The 15551-nt window shown below is 32.9% G+C and overlaps 1 protein-coding gene across 1 annotated transcript; it reads right to left on the bottom strand.

The window, feature by feature from the left end:
* Nucleotides 1-1325: 1325 nt before the first annotated feature.
* Arl8 (ADP-ribosylation factor-like protein 8) lies at nucleotides 1326-14270 on the bottom strand. Its single transcript, XM_068774088.1, has 5 exons — nucleotides 14069-14270; nucleotides 7723-7803; nucleotides 5701-5774; nucleotides 5131-5292; nucleotides 1326-3180 (listed from the first exon to the last, which is right to left on the bottom strand). The coding sequence occupies exons 1-5, from the start codon at nucleotides 14189-14191 to the stop codon at nucleotides 3057-3059; spliced, it is 564 nt and encodes a 187-aa protein (XP_068630189.1). The 5' UTR covers nucleotides 14192-14270; the 3' UTR covers nucleotides 1326-3056.
* Nucleotides 14271-15551: the final 1281 nt, after the last annotated feature.

A 15551-nucleotide genomic window follows, 5' to 3' on the forward strand; every position in this document is an offset into this window, starting at 1 on the left:
ATCCACCATCCATACTGCTGGTTACTGGCTTACAATACATATATATTAAATCATTTTCGAGCGTTTGAATACGGATGCCATCAGTGTTGTGGTCGCTGCCGTTGTTTCAAGGTCGCGTAAATACTCTTTGTTCATATGTGTACCTTTGATCACTCTTGGCTATCACCTTCCTTGCTAACGTGTTTAGACTAAAATCACCTGCATTGCCTTATAGCAAATATTTCCCCGCTTGAAAGTTTAGAGCGCAGAAAGCAATGAGCCTAAGCCTTGTTTACGTAACTTAGCTAGAAGGCTCTCACGGGAAACTCGGTTCCAGTAAAAATATCGAATTAAGCAGCCAAGATACATTACTTGGCTGCAGTTCCATAGTGACCTGGTGCAAGGGCTTCGAGAGGTTGTATATTGCTTATGTGACTTTCATATGACGCATATCTTCCAGTGGGCTAAAATAGACTAAAACGACAAATATTTCGTATTTTTAGTATAATGAATTATAGAATCGGAGTATTTTTTATTATTTGTATTAAAAATTGAATACCAAAAAATATTTTTAACGTTACACTTTCATATTTAAAAATTATTTTACTTACAGCAAATTATTCTCATATTATGAATTGTTTAGATAAGTTTTAAGTGAAAGATTTATTGTAAATCCATTGATTTTATTATTGTAAAAGGTTTTAATTGAGATCTTGACTAATGATGAAAATTGCTTAATGTAATATTTTGTCAATAATTTATTTCATTTGTTTTATATAATTTTTTAATCTAGAAAAATTTGTTATATAGTTTCATTATAAAACTTTTAATAGTACAAGTTTCGAAAGCTTAAGATTGTTGAAATTATAAAAAATAATTTAAATATACAATTACAGTACCTGGCGATAAATATTGCATATCGACCTTAGGAAAGAGACAATCGGACAAATTCGGTTTTGTAGAGCGTTATCTCTCGTCACACGACTGACAAAACGTCACATAGGTAGTGTGCGACAGAGATAGTGCTCTACGAAGCCGAAATTAACAGATTCTCTTTCCAAAGGTCGATGTGCAATATTTATCGCCGGGTACTGTAATATTTAGTGTTACAGAGGACAACACTTAATTTTTAATAATAAATGAATTGTGTTCCTATTTAAGAGTTTTTATTACAGGAAATTATCGACTGCGCAGTTTTTAAACAAGAGATTGCCTTGTGTGATAAGACCGCCCATTATACCTTTTCGTATATTATTGTAAAACTTATTAAATGTATCTTAACGTGTACAATAAAGAATATTATATAAATAAATAAACAGATAAAGGTTTTAATAAGAGGAGACTAGTTATTTTTTAACACAATTTAATAATTCTTCATCACCACTATATTGATTTGTGTCTTTATCATAGAAAAAAAGATAAATATCTTACAGAAAAGTGATAAAAACGCACCAATAAACGAATTCAATCTCTTTTATAACATTGTGTGAATCGAGTAGCACATATCCGTTGGCGGACGACATTTTGGATGAATGTGCGAATCTCTGTCAAGCTGTCAAATACATATCGAGCCCGCCATTTTTGACAGCTCCACAGAGTACTCGCAGCCCATAGATAATAAAAAAAAAATCTTAAACAGATTACTATTTACCTATTTCAAGCCGCTTTTTATAAAATTTCTTTTAATAATCAATAAAAATATAACTTAATACCATATATAAACAAAATATGCATTATCAAGTGCCAGTTTTTATGAGTGCCTAAACATTTTAAATAAAAATAATTCCAAAGTGCAGTTCTCAATTTGAAATATGATTAAGCGATATATAACATCGAAAAATTCGAATATCCCGCGAACTGCGTTTCATATTAACAAAAAATAAATATAATTTTAATTTTGCCATCTTATATACAGCAAACGGCACATTTAATTAGACATTATTATTTTTTTTAACTTATTCTTTAGCTAACAATATGAGATAAGTATATATAATGCTAATGCTATCGGAAACATCTAAACATACAACATAGTACTCGCACGATCCGCATTATAGCCACCAGTAACCTTCGTTTTCACATATAAAATTAAATAAATAAATATTAATCGAAAACAGAAAAAAAATATTCGTAATTTTTACACAGATAATCTATTAGTTGCTATATTTGGGATTCCAATTTTTATTTAACATGTGTCAATATTCCGCTTTCGAATGTCATTGGCACATTCGTAGTTTCATGTCCATGGATATATCCGAACACGACATATTGTCACACGCGAATAGAGTGCATCGGCACAAACCACGACTTATGTTCTAGACTAATTAAAATATGCCGCCATGTAGCTCCGTGTTGAAGCGAAGAACACTTGAGGTTGCTTCAAGCCGACTGAGCGTATACACCGCAGTAATTTAAATAAAAAAAATAGCAAATAATTTAGTTATTTAACAATAGGTCCAGCCAAAATTAATCACATATATATATATAAAAAAAAATTTTTTTTCGGCGAATTGTACAGCCAATGCATATATGTTGTAAAAACGCAACTGGAGAACAACTGCATATGCTTGGACCAGTGCGGCTCACGTCAGGACCTCGTGACATCGGCGAATACGAAGCCCCAGTCACGTGCGGTACACAATAAAGCCCCGTACGGGACAAGCCGCAATCCCGTGCGGTTCATTGCAAAGGCCATTATGGGGCAAACCGCAGACCCGTACAGGACACTGCGTAACCCCGTACGAGACAAGCCGCAGCCCCGTGCGAATTAGACAGAGAGAGCAGATACCACAGCACACCGTCAAACGAGGTCTGGCGAATATACAACTGCGGACTTAGTCAATTTATTTAAAAAAACACGAAAACAATGAGCTAACCATCTTGACTTTTGATTTGGCGGTGACGTAACATTAATTACAAAATATCGATTGATCTATTGTCCCTAAATAATTTCCAATTCAACGAAGGTATCACGCGCTAACTAGACTAAAGAAGTGAAATATTCCCCGCGATGTTTGCGTGGAGTGTCGGGGAGTCCCCGGGTTAGGCCCGTCGCCCGTTGCTCGGTGGTGGGGGGCGGACTAGCGCGCGCTGCCAGACTTACTGTGCGCGATGAGCCACTGCAGCGTGATGTCTATGTTGTCCTTCTCCTTGCACGAGATCGAGTAGCAGCATATCTCACGATCCTGAATCGCTGATAGGTTCCTATGCAAAAAAAATAAAGCTTTCGCCGTTAGATAGCATAAATAAATGTTTTTATTCTAATACTGGTAAATATCGTCGAGTAGATTGACCTGGATAACAAAAGATGGACTGTATTGACTTGAATGATCTTAGTCACAGAACGGCCAGATGTTGTGACAAGTGTAGATAAGTGACGCATTCTCGTGTCAAACGTCAGAACACACTTAAGATAGAAGAACTAACGCAGTGAAAAATAATCGTACCAATAATGGCAGCGGTAAAAGCAAAATTAATAGTACAGGTAATAGTAAATACATTTAAAAAACTTTTAAGTTAAACGGTTTTTTGATACCCACATTGTGGTGGTTGTAGAAAAATATGTACCTAGTCCGCCATATTGGAACGGCGTCCATCTTGAATTTTAAATTTTGACATAATCATCGTGTTTTGCTAGTGTAGCCCTTTCATTTGATACCCATATTGAGGGAGTTAAGGAAAAATATGTAATCCGCGATTTTGTATCGGCGGCCATCTTAGATTTATAATGTTATTGATTTTATTATATTGTATTGTCATCTAAATTAAATGTGTGTACCAAATTTCAGATCAATCTGACAACGGGAAGGTGCTTAAATTTCAATTTCTAATTTTGATCCAAATAAATTCCGTACGGGACGAACTAAATAAAACCGTTTAAAATAATGTTAGGAATAGCAGAAGACGATGCCAGTAGTCATAGATGATGATAGTTGTAGTAGTAAAAATGCCAGCATTGTATGTAGTAAAGGTATTTTTGTAGTTGTAGTACTAAAGTTGCTGGTAGTAGTAGTGTAAGTGTTGGTTTTATTGTAGTAGAGGTTAATAATGATTGTGTTGCTAGTGATGGAGAAGGTGGTAGCGGAGTGGGAGGCCGCCGTGCTCTTAGATCGCTTCGGTGAACGTTCCATGAAGTGACTAAGCTCCAGGACCTCACGAAGAGTCCTGGGCTTGAGCTATCACTCGCTGATAATACTCGCTTAGCATTCTGACACAAGGGCGGTGGAAGAGATAGTTTTATTAAATATTTGCGTAATTCTTAATTTCAAACTACGAAGTCCATAAACGAGACCACATTTATCTTTGCTAGTCTAATAATTGCGCTTACGCCGGATCTTATAAGAACGTTCAAAATCACCCAGAGAGCAATGGAGAGGGCTATGTTCGGAGTTTTGCTGAAATTCGAATCAGAAATAACTAATATCACCCAATAGTAAAGGTTAACATTGGTTGTTTTGCTGGTGGTAGTAGTAGAAGGAGTGGTGGTTGTATTGCAGTAAAGGTAATGATGATTGTGGTGGCGGTATTAAAGGTGATTTAACAAGTTGGTATAGCCGAATGTCCCGCATTCGAAGGACTCCGGAAAAACTCCGAATGCCGATTGGGCGTAAAAATAAATGAGGAAAACATCGCCTCTATATTTATAAGATGTCAAAAGTAAGAAATCGTTTCTCAGTTTTCGTAAATTAATAGTTAAACATGTTGCACAAATAATCAAGTAAGACAGTGTAATAGAGTAAGCATAAAAACTGTTAATAAAGATGTGAAATAATGTAAACAAAATTGTAAAATAGAGAAATAAGAGATGTATGAATGAGAATTAGAACGAAAGAGAAAGATAGAATGAGTTGTGGAATGAAAGAATGGAACGATAGATTATGTGAAGAATGATAGTAGACAATGATAATGAAAAGGAACAGTGAAAAAAAAATAATTAGACAAAAAACGACCCCGTCCTTCTCAAAGATAGAGGAACGAGAATAAAAAAAACAAGTTGGTAGTAATGATAGCAGTGGTGTAATGGTGATTGTGACGGTGGTGGTAGTAGACTAAAGGTAATAGAGATTATGGTGAAGATTCTGGAGATAGTAGTGATGGTGATTGTGGTAATGCTGGTGCAGTAAAGGTAATAGTGGGAGAGGTCCTGGCACTTACATGCGCTCGATGAGACCGTGCTCGTCGAGCGCGTGCGGCAGGTCACGCTTGTTGCCCAGCACCAGCACTGGGATGCCGGTGAGCTGCTGCTTCTCCAGCAGGCTGTGCAGTTCGTTCCGCGAAGCCTCGATCTTGTCCGGGTCCGCCGCGTCCACCATGTACCTGCGCCCAGTCCATCCACACATCTCACTCATACCAATAAAGAAACATCCGGTGATCCGGTTCTGGTTACATGCGTAGAAGATTAAAAAGAAGAATTACCGGTAGACATTATTAAATGAAACCCATAATAATTTCTACAGATATAAAAAAAAAACATAGTGATTTAAATTTATTAAATATTCTAATTCTATTTCAAAACATCCTGTATAAAGTGATCACTCTGAAATATGCTAGAGTAATTTATTTTTTCTTTTTGAACTCTACAAGGTAATAACTCCAGGCTTTTCTCTGTCGCACACATCTCCCGTCTCTCTCACACAAACGACACTTGTAATTGGTCGTAAAGCAGGGATTTTGATTGGTTGTATATTTGGTAATCTCTGTACGTAGATATACAAAGAAACTTACACAATAGCGTTGACGCCTCGGCAATACCTCTCCCACATGGAACGGAACCGAGGCTGTCCGCCAATGTCCCACACCTGGAATAACGCAGAATATACCATAACATATTTTTATATCAACTATCACACTTAATAAAACATGTTATTGAGTTTGACGTTCAAAATAAAGAACCAGCTCGATATAAACACATGTATTAAAACAAATTAATGTAAAATCCAGTATCAGGTTCTTCACTATACCAGAAGCGGATTCTGGGCTACTGTGACCATACCGCTCGGAGGCAACCAGAGTTTCGAAAGGCTGGTTTTATGATAAATATAAGGAAAGAGATGCAATAGGGCGATCACAGGCTGAAGGGCGGACTTTGTAAGGGTAACCAGTTTTACGATAACAGAGGCACTCGGAATGGCTGGTCATGGTTACCTGTAGCAATTGTTCGAATCCTGTACTAAGGCTTTCAAGGACAGGCGCGACCTTAAGCAAAGATGAACGACCAAGAAGAAAAAGACAACCATACAGAAAATCAAGAGTGAATATCATGTCACAGCTCTTTCAGAATTGTCCTTGAAGTGTCTCGGTGATAGAGACATTACTAGAAGAGTCCCACCAGACAATTGCCCCCACGTTTAACCCTTAATAGCTTAGAGTTTCAATTTTGATACCAATCTTTTAAGCCGAATGTTCACATCACTATTAGTTTTTTTATAGGTTGGCTGTACGTATTTTACTGTTGTATAATATTCTTTCCAACGAATTTAAAAAAAAATCTATTTTTCCCTTCATCTAGATCCTCAAGCACGCACAGTAATATTAAAAAAAATTACTTTTGTAAATCAGGCTACTAAGGGTTAAGAAGAATAAAACCGATTCAAGGTATCGGAGCCGAATCTTTGCATGATTGGTTTCTATAATCCAGGGTTGGCAACTTAAAATTCGGAACAATTTTTTTTTTAATAAGCGTGTCGCCGTTAAATACTTTCTAAGCATACAAAAATGGTATTCATTTATACATTTATTGAATGAATAATACAAATTGCCTACACCAAAGTATAACGTCAATTATTCGTTGCGGTGTTTGATTACGTCGTCTCAGTTTTAGATGAATCATATAATTCTTAACTAGAACGGAAATTAATTTATTACAACATTTAATTGAGTCATTTATCAGTTATTTATAAAACATTTTTAAATACAGAACGACGTTTTTTTTTTTAAAACACCCGTAACACAAAAATGTAAAGGTAATTCAAGATAGAGCCACTGGTTGGATCCCCTTCAGTGCATGTGGTCTAAGCTTTACCCTCCCACCATTGTTTTGGGTCAGTAGCCTTGACCTGGTCACTTAGGTTTAGTCAAAGACGAAACTACATGGCCTAATTGAGGCGTTCCTCTGGCCCAGGGCAGAGATTTGAGCAATGGGAAATTCGTAGAAGCATCTGTCTTGCATAGCTGTGAAATCAGAAAGATGTGACGGCAGAAGACTATCCTCCACGGCTGATTTATAATTGATAAATCAAACACCAGACCTGCCATAGGGGGGCTAAATTTCTACACTTGTACTTCGCTGTGTTTGGCACTAATCGGTGTAGCATAACTCCCCGTGGAGGGGTGAAACACGAGTTGAGTGATTTAACGGTGGTAGTTGTGTAATTCGCATTGTTTGCAGCATGCGCATTTATCAGCCGGCTGGCGGGCGGTGCATTTCATTGCACGACTACCACTGCATGTGCGGAAGTGGCTAAATATTGATCCTTTTCTTACTTTCCTACACTTGTGATTACTGGCTCTCTTGATCCTCTTGACTTCTGGTAGACTTGGGGCAGATCAATTTCTACGTCAACCAGGAATAGAAGGTGCGCTAAGTCTGATAAATACTTGAGTGGACCTCCTTCTCTTGAGGTGAGTTGATGAAGTAATATCACGAGTGATTATATGAGTGGGTAATGGAAAAGATGACTTACGATTTGCAGATGAGGTACAAATATGGTACGTGACCGCAAGGTTAAAAATATGATCAAGACTAACCTTAATGGTGACATTTCCTTTGGTGATCTTTCGCATGTTGAAGCCGACTGTCGGTATCATATCTTCACTAAACTGTCCGGACTGAAATCATAAATAGATATAATCGATACATGATTTTTTTACACATTAAAATCCTAACCAGTGCACGATTTCTTTCGATTTTGCTTTATTTATAATTATAGCTTAATATTAAAGTAAAATTATTACATTATCTGCCAGTATAAGTCCTGTCAAAATCATTTAAAATATTACCCGCAATAAACAGAGATACAGATAAAAATAAAAAATGTTATTTCGTACAAAATGTAGTAAAAACCGATTATTTTAATATTATAAACAGACACTTTAATTTCACATTTCTAAAATTGAATTTATTTTATGAACTTTCTTTCATCGATATTGTTTTATAAAACTATTTATAATAAAATTACGGTACATGCTAAACAAAAACAGTTAATTAATAATAACCACCGATCAAAACTGAGCGACGCACGATTAGAAAGCCGCGTTCGTATTATATATACGCTTGTATCGAAAAAACGTTGCAAAATTTCTCAATAAAATTTTCAGGTACATTCGTTTTTCTATTATAATTTTTTTTTATTTTAAAATAAAATTATGTTATTTTAATGTGTTATAAAATTAAATTTTTGTATATTATAAATAAGTTTTAAATGTGCGGCCCGCCAAAAAATTTTAAAAGTTTAATTGGTCCGTTGATAAAAAAGGTTGTCCACCTCTGGTATAGATTATATATATATATATATATATATATATATGTATATGTCTTATATATTCTTAAATATCTAATAGATTCGGGCGTTACCTTGCGGAAGTCCATCCTAACTAAGAAATGGACTAATATATACCTACTTCCGCTATGCAGCAGTAGTAGCTACACATATAATGTTCCGCAAGATATCTTAGACCTTTCTTTCCTTAGTCTTAGAGTTTTTATTTGAACGAAATGCTTTTAATTTGGTTTTTTGACTAATTTACATGGTTTTTGTTAAATTTCATTTAACAGAACAACTGTTGAGTTGCCTGTCGGTAGTAGAATATCCTTGGGGCCAAAGAAATAACTTCATACGGCGACAAATTTATTTTTACATCGGACCACATCCGTTCCTATATTAAATCGGCACTGCAAATTGATACAACCTTGATGGGCAGTGGGTCACTAAATCCAATGTTCGTGTACACTATCGAATCTGACAATTGCCCACAGCTGGACAAAGGCTTCCTCCATAGATTGCTAAAAGTACCAGTTGGATGTCTGCATCTAGTCCAGTGATTCCCAAAGTGGTCTATATCGACCCCTAGGGGTCTATGACAACCTGCAAGGGGTCTACGTCAGCGAAAAAAAATTTGGGGGTCCATGAAATTGAAACGGGGGTCCATGATAGTGGATCTCAGCACATACATTGATAGTAAATTCAATTAATAAATGTATAAATTAACATGTGTTTTTACTTTAAGTTTTTAACACTAAACTTCACTACAGTTAGAAATTTGCAGGAAATCAATATCAGGTAAGTAGGGGGTCTACCCAACACGGAAAAACATGGGAAGTGGTCTACGACACAAAAAAGTTTGGGGAACTCTGACCTAGTCCATCTTGTGATTAAATGTCCTATGCTACTTTTGCTTGTTCCTGGTTTCCTCTCTAGAAATTTAAGGCCTCCAGCGCAATGCCATTTCAACTAGCCCATATGCTGGACTGTACCAGTTAGATCCATTCGTTTACGGAACTCCACGTTTCTAATTCTATCTCGTGGAAAAATCTCGAACAAAACCCTCCCATGGTACGTTAACTGACTGTCAGATTTCCAACGATGTCCAGAGAGATCAAGTTTTTTTCTGACCCTCGTTTCTATGGGGTCTGGCATACTTCCCCATATCTTGGACAATCGGGGAATAAAGAATAATTCACACTTTTTTAATTACGTTCTCATCTTTTCTTTCTTAAATTCATTCATTATACGCGAGTGTAGGTTTACCAATCAGGTCATGGCACTGAAACACACTCTTACATTGAGACAGTGTTTTAGTGCACAATTTAAGGTAAAATACATGGTTAGGAAGTTACCAAACGCACTCTGATCTGACACGAGCCTACTACTAACTCAGCCCGGTTTAATACATATAAACGGTTGATAAATCGATCATTACAAACTCATATAAAACTGGCTGAATGTACAGATGGTGTATTGATTCATACGCAACCGCTTATCTCTGTCAGACAACACGCAGCAACAGTGTTCGAATACATTCAAGGTTGTATAGTTTCACTCACAATGAATTAATTATTGTGTAATAGACTTTATTATTCACTTTAAATTCTAAAACTATATAATATTGTTTTTCAACCTTATGCCATCTCACCTAGCCTAACATGAAAAAATGTAAACAAAATTATAAAATAAAGAAATAAGAAGGCGACGTATGAAAAAGAATTAGAACGAAAGAGAAAAATAGAATGAATTGTGTAATGAAAGAATGGAACGATAGATTATGTGAAGAATCATAATAGAGAACGAAAAAGGAAAAGGACAGTGAAAAAAAAAATGAATGAGACAAAAAACTAACCTGTTCTTCTCAAAGATTGGGGAGGGGAACGAGAAAGAAAACCTAACCTAACCTTACCATTCTAAAATGACTACGCCCCCTTATGTGACATACATATTATTTCAATTATATATTCACCTTCTTTATTAACAAATTTTTCCCATCTAGTACACAAAATTTCAATGGTGGTAAAAATCAATGGCTTTTGTGTAAAATATGTCGACAGAAACGACATTACTTTCTAGTCCCCCTAGTATTTGTATCACTATTGTTTTTTTTTCTGTTAAAGCACATAATTGTATCAGGCTATGTTGCCTTAGTTCTAGAGAAATACAAAATCCTACAAAATCTATTTATAAATATATATTTATATATACATATATACATACATATATATATATATACATATATACATACATATATATATACATATATATATATATATATATTTATATATATATATATATGTATAAATGTATATTAAGAATTGGTAACGAAATTAGCAACAACAGAATGCTCAACTAATTGACTGATTGAAATTTAAATAAGAGTCATGGGCAACAATATACGCATATTAAAAAAAGAATTAAACATTTAAAAATACAATCACTATCACCACTTTTTGTACTTTTTCTGATTCTAAATAAAAAAAATATTATATACTTCTTGAAATCATGAAATGAATAAAAAAAGTACAGTCATAGTTGGAATTTATTCCAACTATGCCTGTTCCTTTTTTAATGCATATATATTTCATTGAATAATGTATTGAACATGTTCATTCAATTCATTCAATACATGAATTGCTATTGTAACATGAGTACATATGTGGGTAATGACTTTCTTATCTATATATCTAAATTTAAATTATTCTACATAATAATTGTAGTTTATTCACACTACCTAATAATTGCATTTAATAAATTAAACATATAAAAATGTCAATCAAAGTTAGTGATTTTAATGAACATCCCCTTTTTTTGTCATTAACTATTGTTCACTATTTATAGCTTCACTGAGTTGAAAGTACAAACCAAACTCAGTGTACCTAGACATATTTAAAGGAACTAATTCAAATACACCCTTAGAAACCGAATGTTGGTAAAAAGACAAAGGTTCTATGGTTTGCCTTGAGCGATAAACCCACCTGTTGTACCACCTCCAAATTAATTATTGAACTTTTGTTTATTATCTATACTTTTACATGTTTTATATCTTTCTAGATGTATTTCTTTTCCATTGTCATGTTGGTGTACAATAAATTGTAAATAAGTACACATATATATATACTAGCTGATCCCGCAAACGTTGTTTTGCCATGTATGTTATTTCTAGGAAACATTAAAAAACTAATAAAAAATAATGGTTGATTGTAGAGGGATGAAAATTTAGGGTTGTATGTATTTTTGTATGCTGTATCTTAAAAAAATAAAAAGGGGTGGACCACCCTTAACATTCAGGGGGATAAAAAATACATGTCTGATTCTCCACCCTGGCCGATATGCACGCTAAGATGCACTAAAATCGGTCGAGCCATTTCAGAGGAGTTCAATCACGCACACCGTGACACAAGAATTTTATATATTAGACAAAATTTTTGCTTAACTGTCATTTGACATACATCGCCAGTATTTAAGCAGGCCTGGGAAAGTGTTTCATGCAGGCCCTGTGCACCACAGGGAGGCTATTTGATTTTTAAGGGAGGCAATTTGAAATATGACACAAACACTTTTTTGCTCTAGGCCTTTTAATTACAATGTTAGAATGCGGTGCAAAATTTAATGTTAAAGACAAATTCTCAAATAATTGTTGTAAATAATTAATTATATATATTTTCAGTTGACTCATGATTTTCGGAGGAAACAGAAATCAAATACACAAAACTCAACCTTCAAGAAAACTATTGTTACTGTGCACATTTTTCATTTTTAACTATATTTAGATTCAATATTATAAATAAAGAAATAGGAATATGATATAAAGATTTCTGTGCATTAAGTATCAAGGGCAAGGATTTCAGATTTAGAATTTGATTTTTGTTTTTTCATTATATTTTGTAAATTTACTTACAGTGATTTCTTCCTAAATCCTACCAATAAACACATAAGTGAATAATTGATTTTTTTTAATTTTAACAATTATGTATGCTTTATCAAAAGATTTTAGAAAGGCTAAACTGGGATATGACAAAAAAACTGTTTGGTGCCACTGGCCAAGAATCAATTCAATCAGTTTGACCATCAGATTTTTATTATTACATCTTAAAGTAATTTTCTATTATTTTCATCATTTACATTATGACCCATACATAATAACTTGCAGCCAACTTATTCAAATGGTGGAGGTTTGAAGCAGCACTCTTACTCAACTTAGTTTAACTTATAGCTATACTAATACACCTTGAGACACATTGAGAACATACCCAAAATATACAATCATTACTGCAAAGCCTCCATATTCATATGTAGGCAAATGAATAAGCAAATGGTTCTAAACAGATGTAATATAATATAAAGAATGCTTTGATTGTCTTGTTATTCATAGAGGAAGTAATTCTAAATTCAAAATGCTCACACAAAAGAGGTTAAGTATTTTCTACAAGGAGGTTGCTACATTATATTATTTAATTGTTTGGTTGTATATGCAAACAGCCAACACATAAATAAATTATTACAAAAAACATTGTATTGAACAGTTTATGCACTAATAAGACACTGCAAATCTCAAATTGTTTAAAGTAAATGTAACATACTATTTACCATTACTAGATCACCCTATTTAGTATTACATTTGTTTTATTTGTTTTATTCCAACATATACTTTTGTTTTTATGGCTGTCACTGCAACATTGTAACAAAGTAAATAGTTTTAGTTGCCTCTATGACTCATCATACAATAGCTTGCTTATCTTGTCATAATAAAAATGCTTTCATATATGTAACTAGAGAAAGAAAATTTAATTGTTATTGTTTTTGAATAAGTAAAATTACCCTTATACATTATTATGACAGTTATTTATTTATAACTACAATATGTCAAAATAGTGTTACTGGTCGATTACTTTGAGAAATTTAAGCTATACAAAATGCTTGCACTTTTATATCATGAGTACTGAATTGACACAGCACTAAAAAATTGCTAAAATACCTCTACTTGGTCTAATAGATAGAAATGATAAGTTAAATATAAATTTTATGTAAGTTTCTAAAGTGCAATAATTATAAAGAAGGTAAAAAATCTTAAGATTGTAAGGGACAAACACAAATTGAAAAAAAATCTAAAATTTCAGATTCGATTTTTTATTGTATTCTCAAATATTTTTCATGGATATTTAATAAAATATCTCTAAATTGTATTGTAACCTTCTTTAATCAAAATATTAATGTGTTATTTAATATTCTAATATTTTAATTATATGTAATAATTACTTGTTACACAGTAAAATAATATTACATAAGAAATTAAACTACCATTATAATAAAATATGAGATATAAAGCATGAATGTTTTGAGTATTGATAGAAATAGTGATAGGATAATTTCAAAACAAAAATAGAAATGATAACACGATTTTCAATTACGTAGGTATGCTCTAAAACATACAATATTTATTATAATATATATTATTTACTAAATATTATAATACGTATAGTTATACTGAAGAGTGCCGGTGTTTTGAGATTAGTAATAAAAAAATCGTTCGAGGTGTAAGCGTTGAGGATGAGTCGTGCACAAGTAAGCGAAAAGTATACAAATCATTGTTTTGTGGTAATACATACTGCTATGACGTTAACAAAAGTAGTTTTCCCCGAATATTGAAGCCCGACCAGCGTGAGCTCCATCTCCTCCTTCCAGAATAAGCTTTTAATCCAATCAAGGATACGATTGATCAAAGCTAACATTTTTTTAAAGATACACTGCAATATTATATCCAAAAAAAGTAATACTTTAGACGCCTTTTCAGAAATCTGCTGGTGGGTTTGACAATCACTATCAACGTTTAGTTAAAATAACTGAGCTTACAAAATTTACAGATTATTTTGTATATTTTTCTGTTCGGAATAAGTTTTTATAAATTATGGCACTTTATAAATATTCAAAAATTCTTAAATAAATTTAATTGCCATCATTAAAATGAAATATAACAGCAAATATTAATGTTAAATCTACACTTAATTTGAAATAACCAAACGTAATTATGACAGCAATGAACGCATTAAAATAATTGCTACCTATAAAAATGTTTGAAATAAATTTTAAACAATAACGAAAAACGCTATTTTAAATCATATTATTATATTAAAATTAAATAATTGTGAACCCATAAGCCTTTGATTGTTTTATCTTATGATAGCACGATCATTGAAACATAAGTTGGTTCTTAAAACACCTCTTTGCTGTGTATCATTGTTTATTTAATGTCAATGGTTTTATTTGTAGCTAATATCACCAAGTTTGGATAGAACTTAATCAATTATTTTTCAGTTATTTATTTTAACCAAAAAGTAATTCACGATTAAACATAAGGAACTTTTTTAAAATTTTGATTATTTCGGCAGTGAGATTTGTTGATTTGTATTAGAAAATAATAGATCTTTGCAAAAAAAACCCTTAAAACATGTAACACGCATCTCTTTATTTATAGTATAAAAAACTAAATACTTGTAGTTCAAATTTGCATTTGATTCCTGATTAAACCCTTTAAAAAAACTCAATTACTCAGTGGGGCAGTTTTCCACAATAGTTTCTTTTTATATATTAGTACGGAACAGTCAGCAACGAACTAATACGAAATTATTATTACCATATATGGTAAATCTTTGTAAAATAAGTTGAAACAAAATTTGAGTAACAAGTTTCTTTTTTTTAATATAAACTTTTTATTGCCATCAAAATCAGTCAGGTAAAATATAATATACATATTTATTTTCTGGTTAAATATATATTTTTATATAAGAGGTGCTATCCGTATTGTTATAAATCGTTACCAGATGGCGCTTATAATTTTTTATTATTGAACCATGAGAATATATGTCGATGCGACTGCATTGTCGATGGAAATTATTGAAAATTGATTATTATAGCCTACAATACACATATTTTGTTAACACCTGATTGAAAGTTATTATTGAAATTGTTTGATATTGGCAAAGAAGACATTGCACACTTAAAAACACTACTGAGACTATTCCTAGCTTATACGACTTAAATAAATACGCTTTTTTCAGTGATAAGGTTTTTATGCAACCATTGTGATAATTT

Source organism: Battus philenor, unplaced genomic scaffold (assembly GCF_028537555.1).
Source record: "Battus philenor isolate CCGP_79_NKW_IND1 unplaced genomic scaffold, ilBatPhil1.0.hap1 SCAF_7, whole genome shotgun sequence".
In the NCBI taxonomy this organism is placed as follows: Eukaryota; Metazoa; Arthropoda; class Insecta; order Lepidoptera; family Papilionidae; genus Battus; species Battus philenor.

Excerpts from the sequence above, each read along its gene's own strand:
- Arl8 (XM_068774088.1), bottom strand. The coding sequence starts at position 14,191 with ATGTTAGCTTTGATCAATCGTATCCTTGATTGGATTAAAAGCTTATTC. Across the intron at positions 7,804-14,068 it reads CTTTTGTTAACGTCATAGCA|TCCGGACAGTTTAGTGAAGA; the intron begins GTATGTATTACC and ends TTATGATTTCAG. Across the intron at positions 5,293-5,700 it reads CGAGGCGTCAACGCTATTGT|GTACATGGTGGACGCGGCGG; the intron begins GTAAGTTTCTTT and ends GACTGGGCGCAG.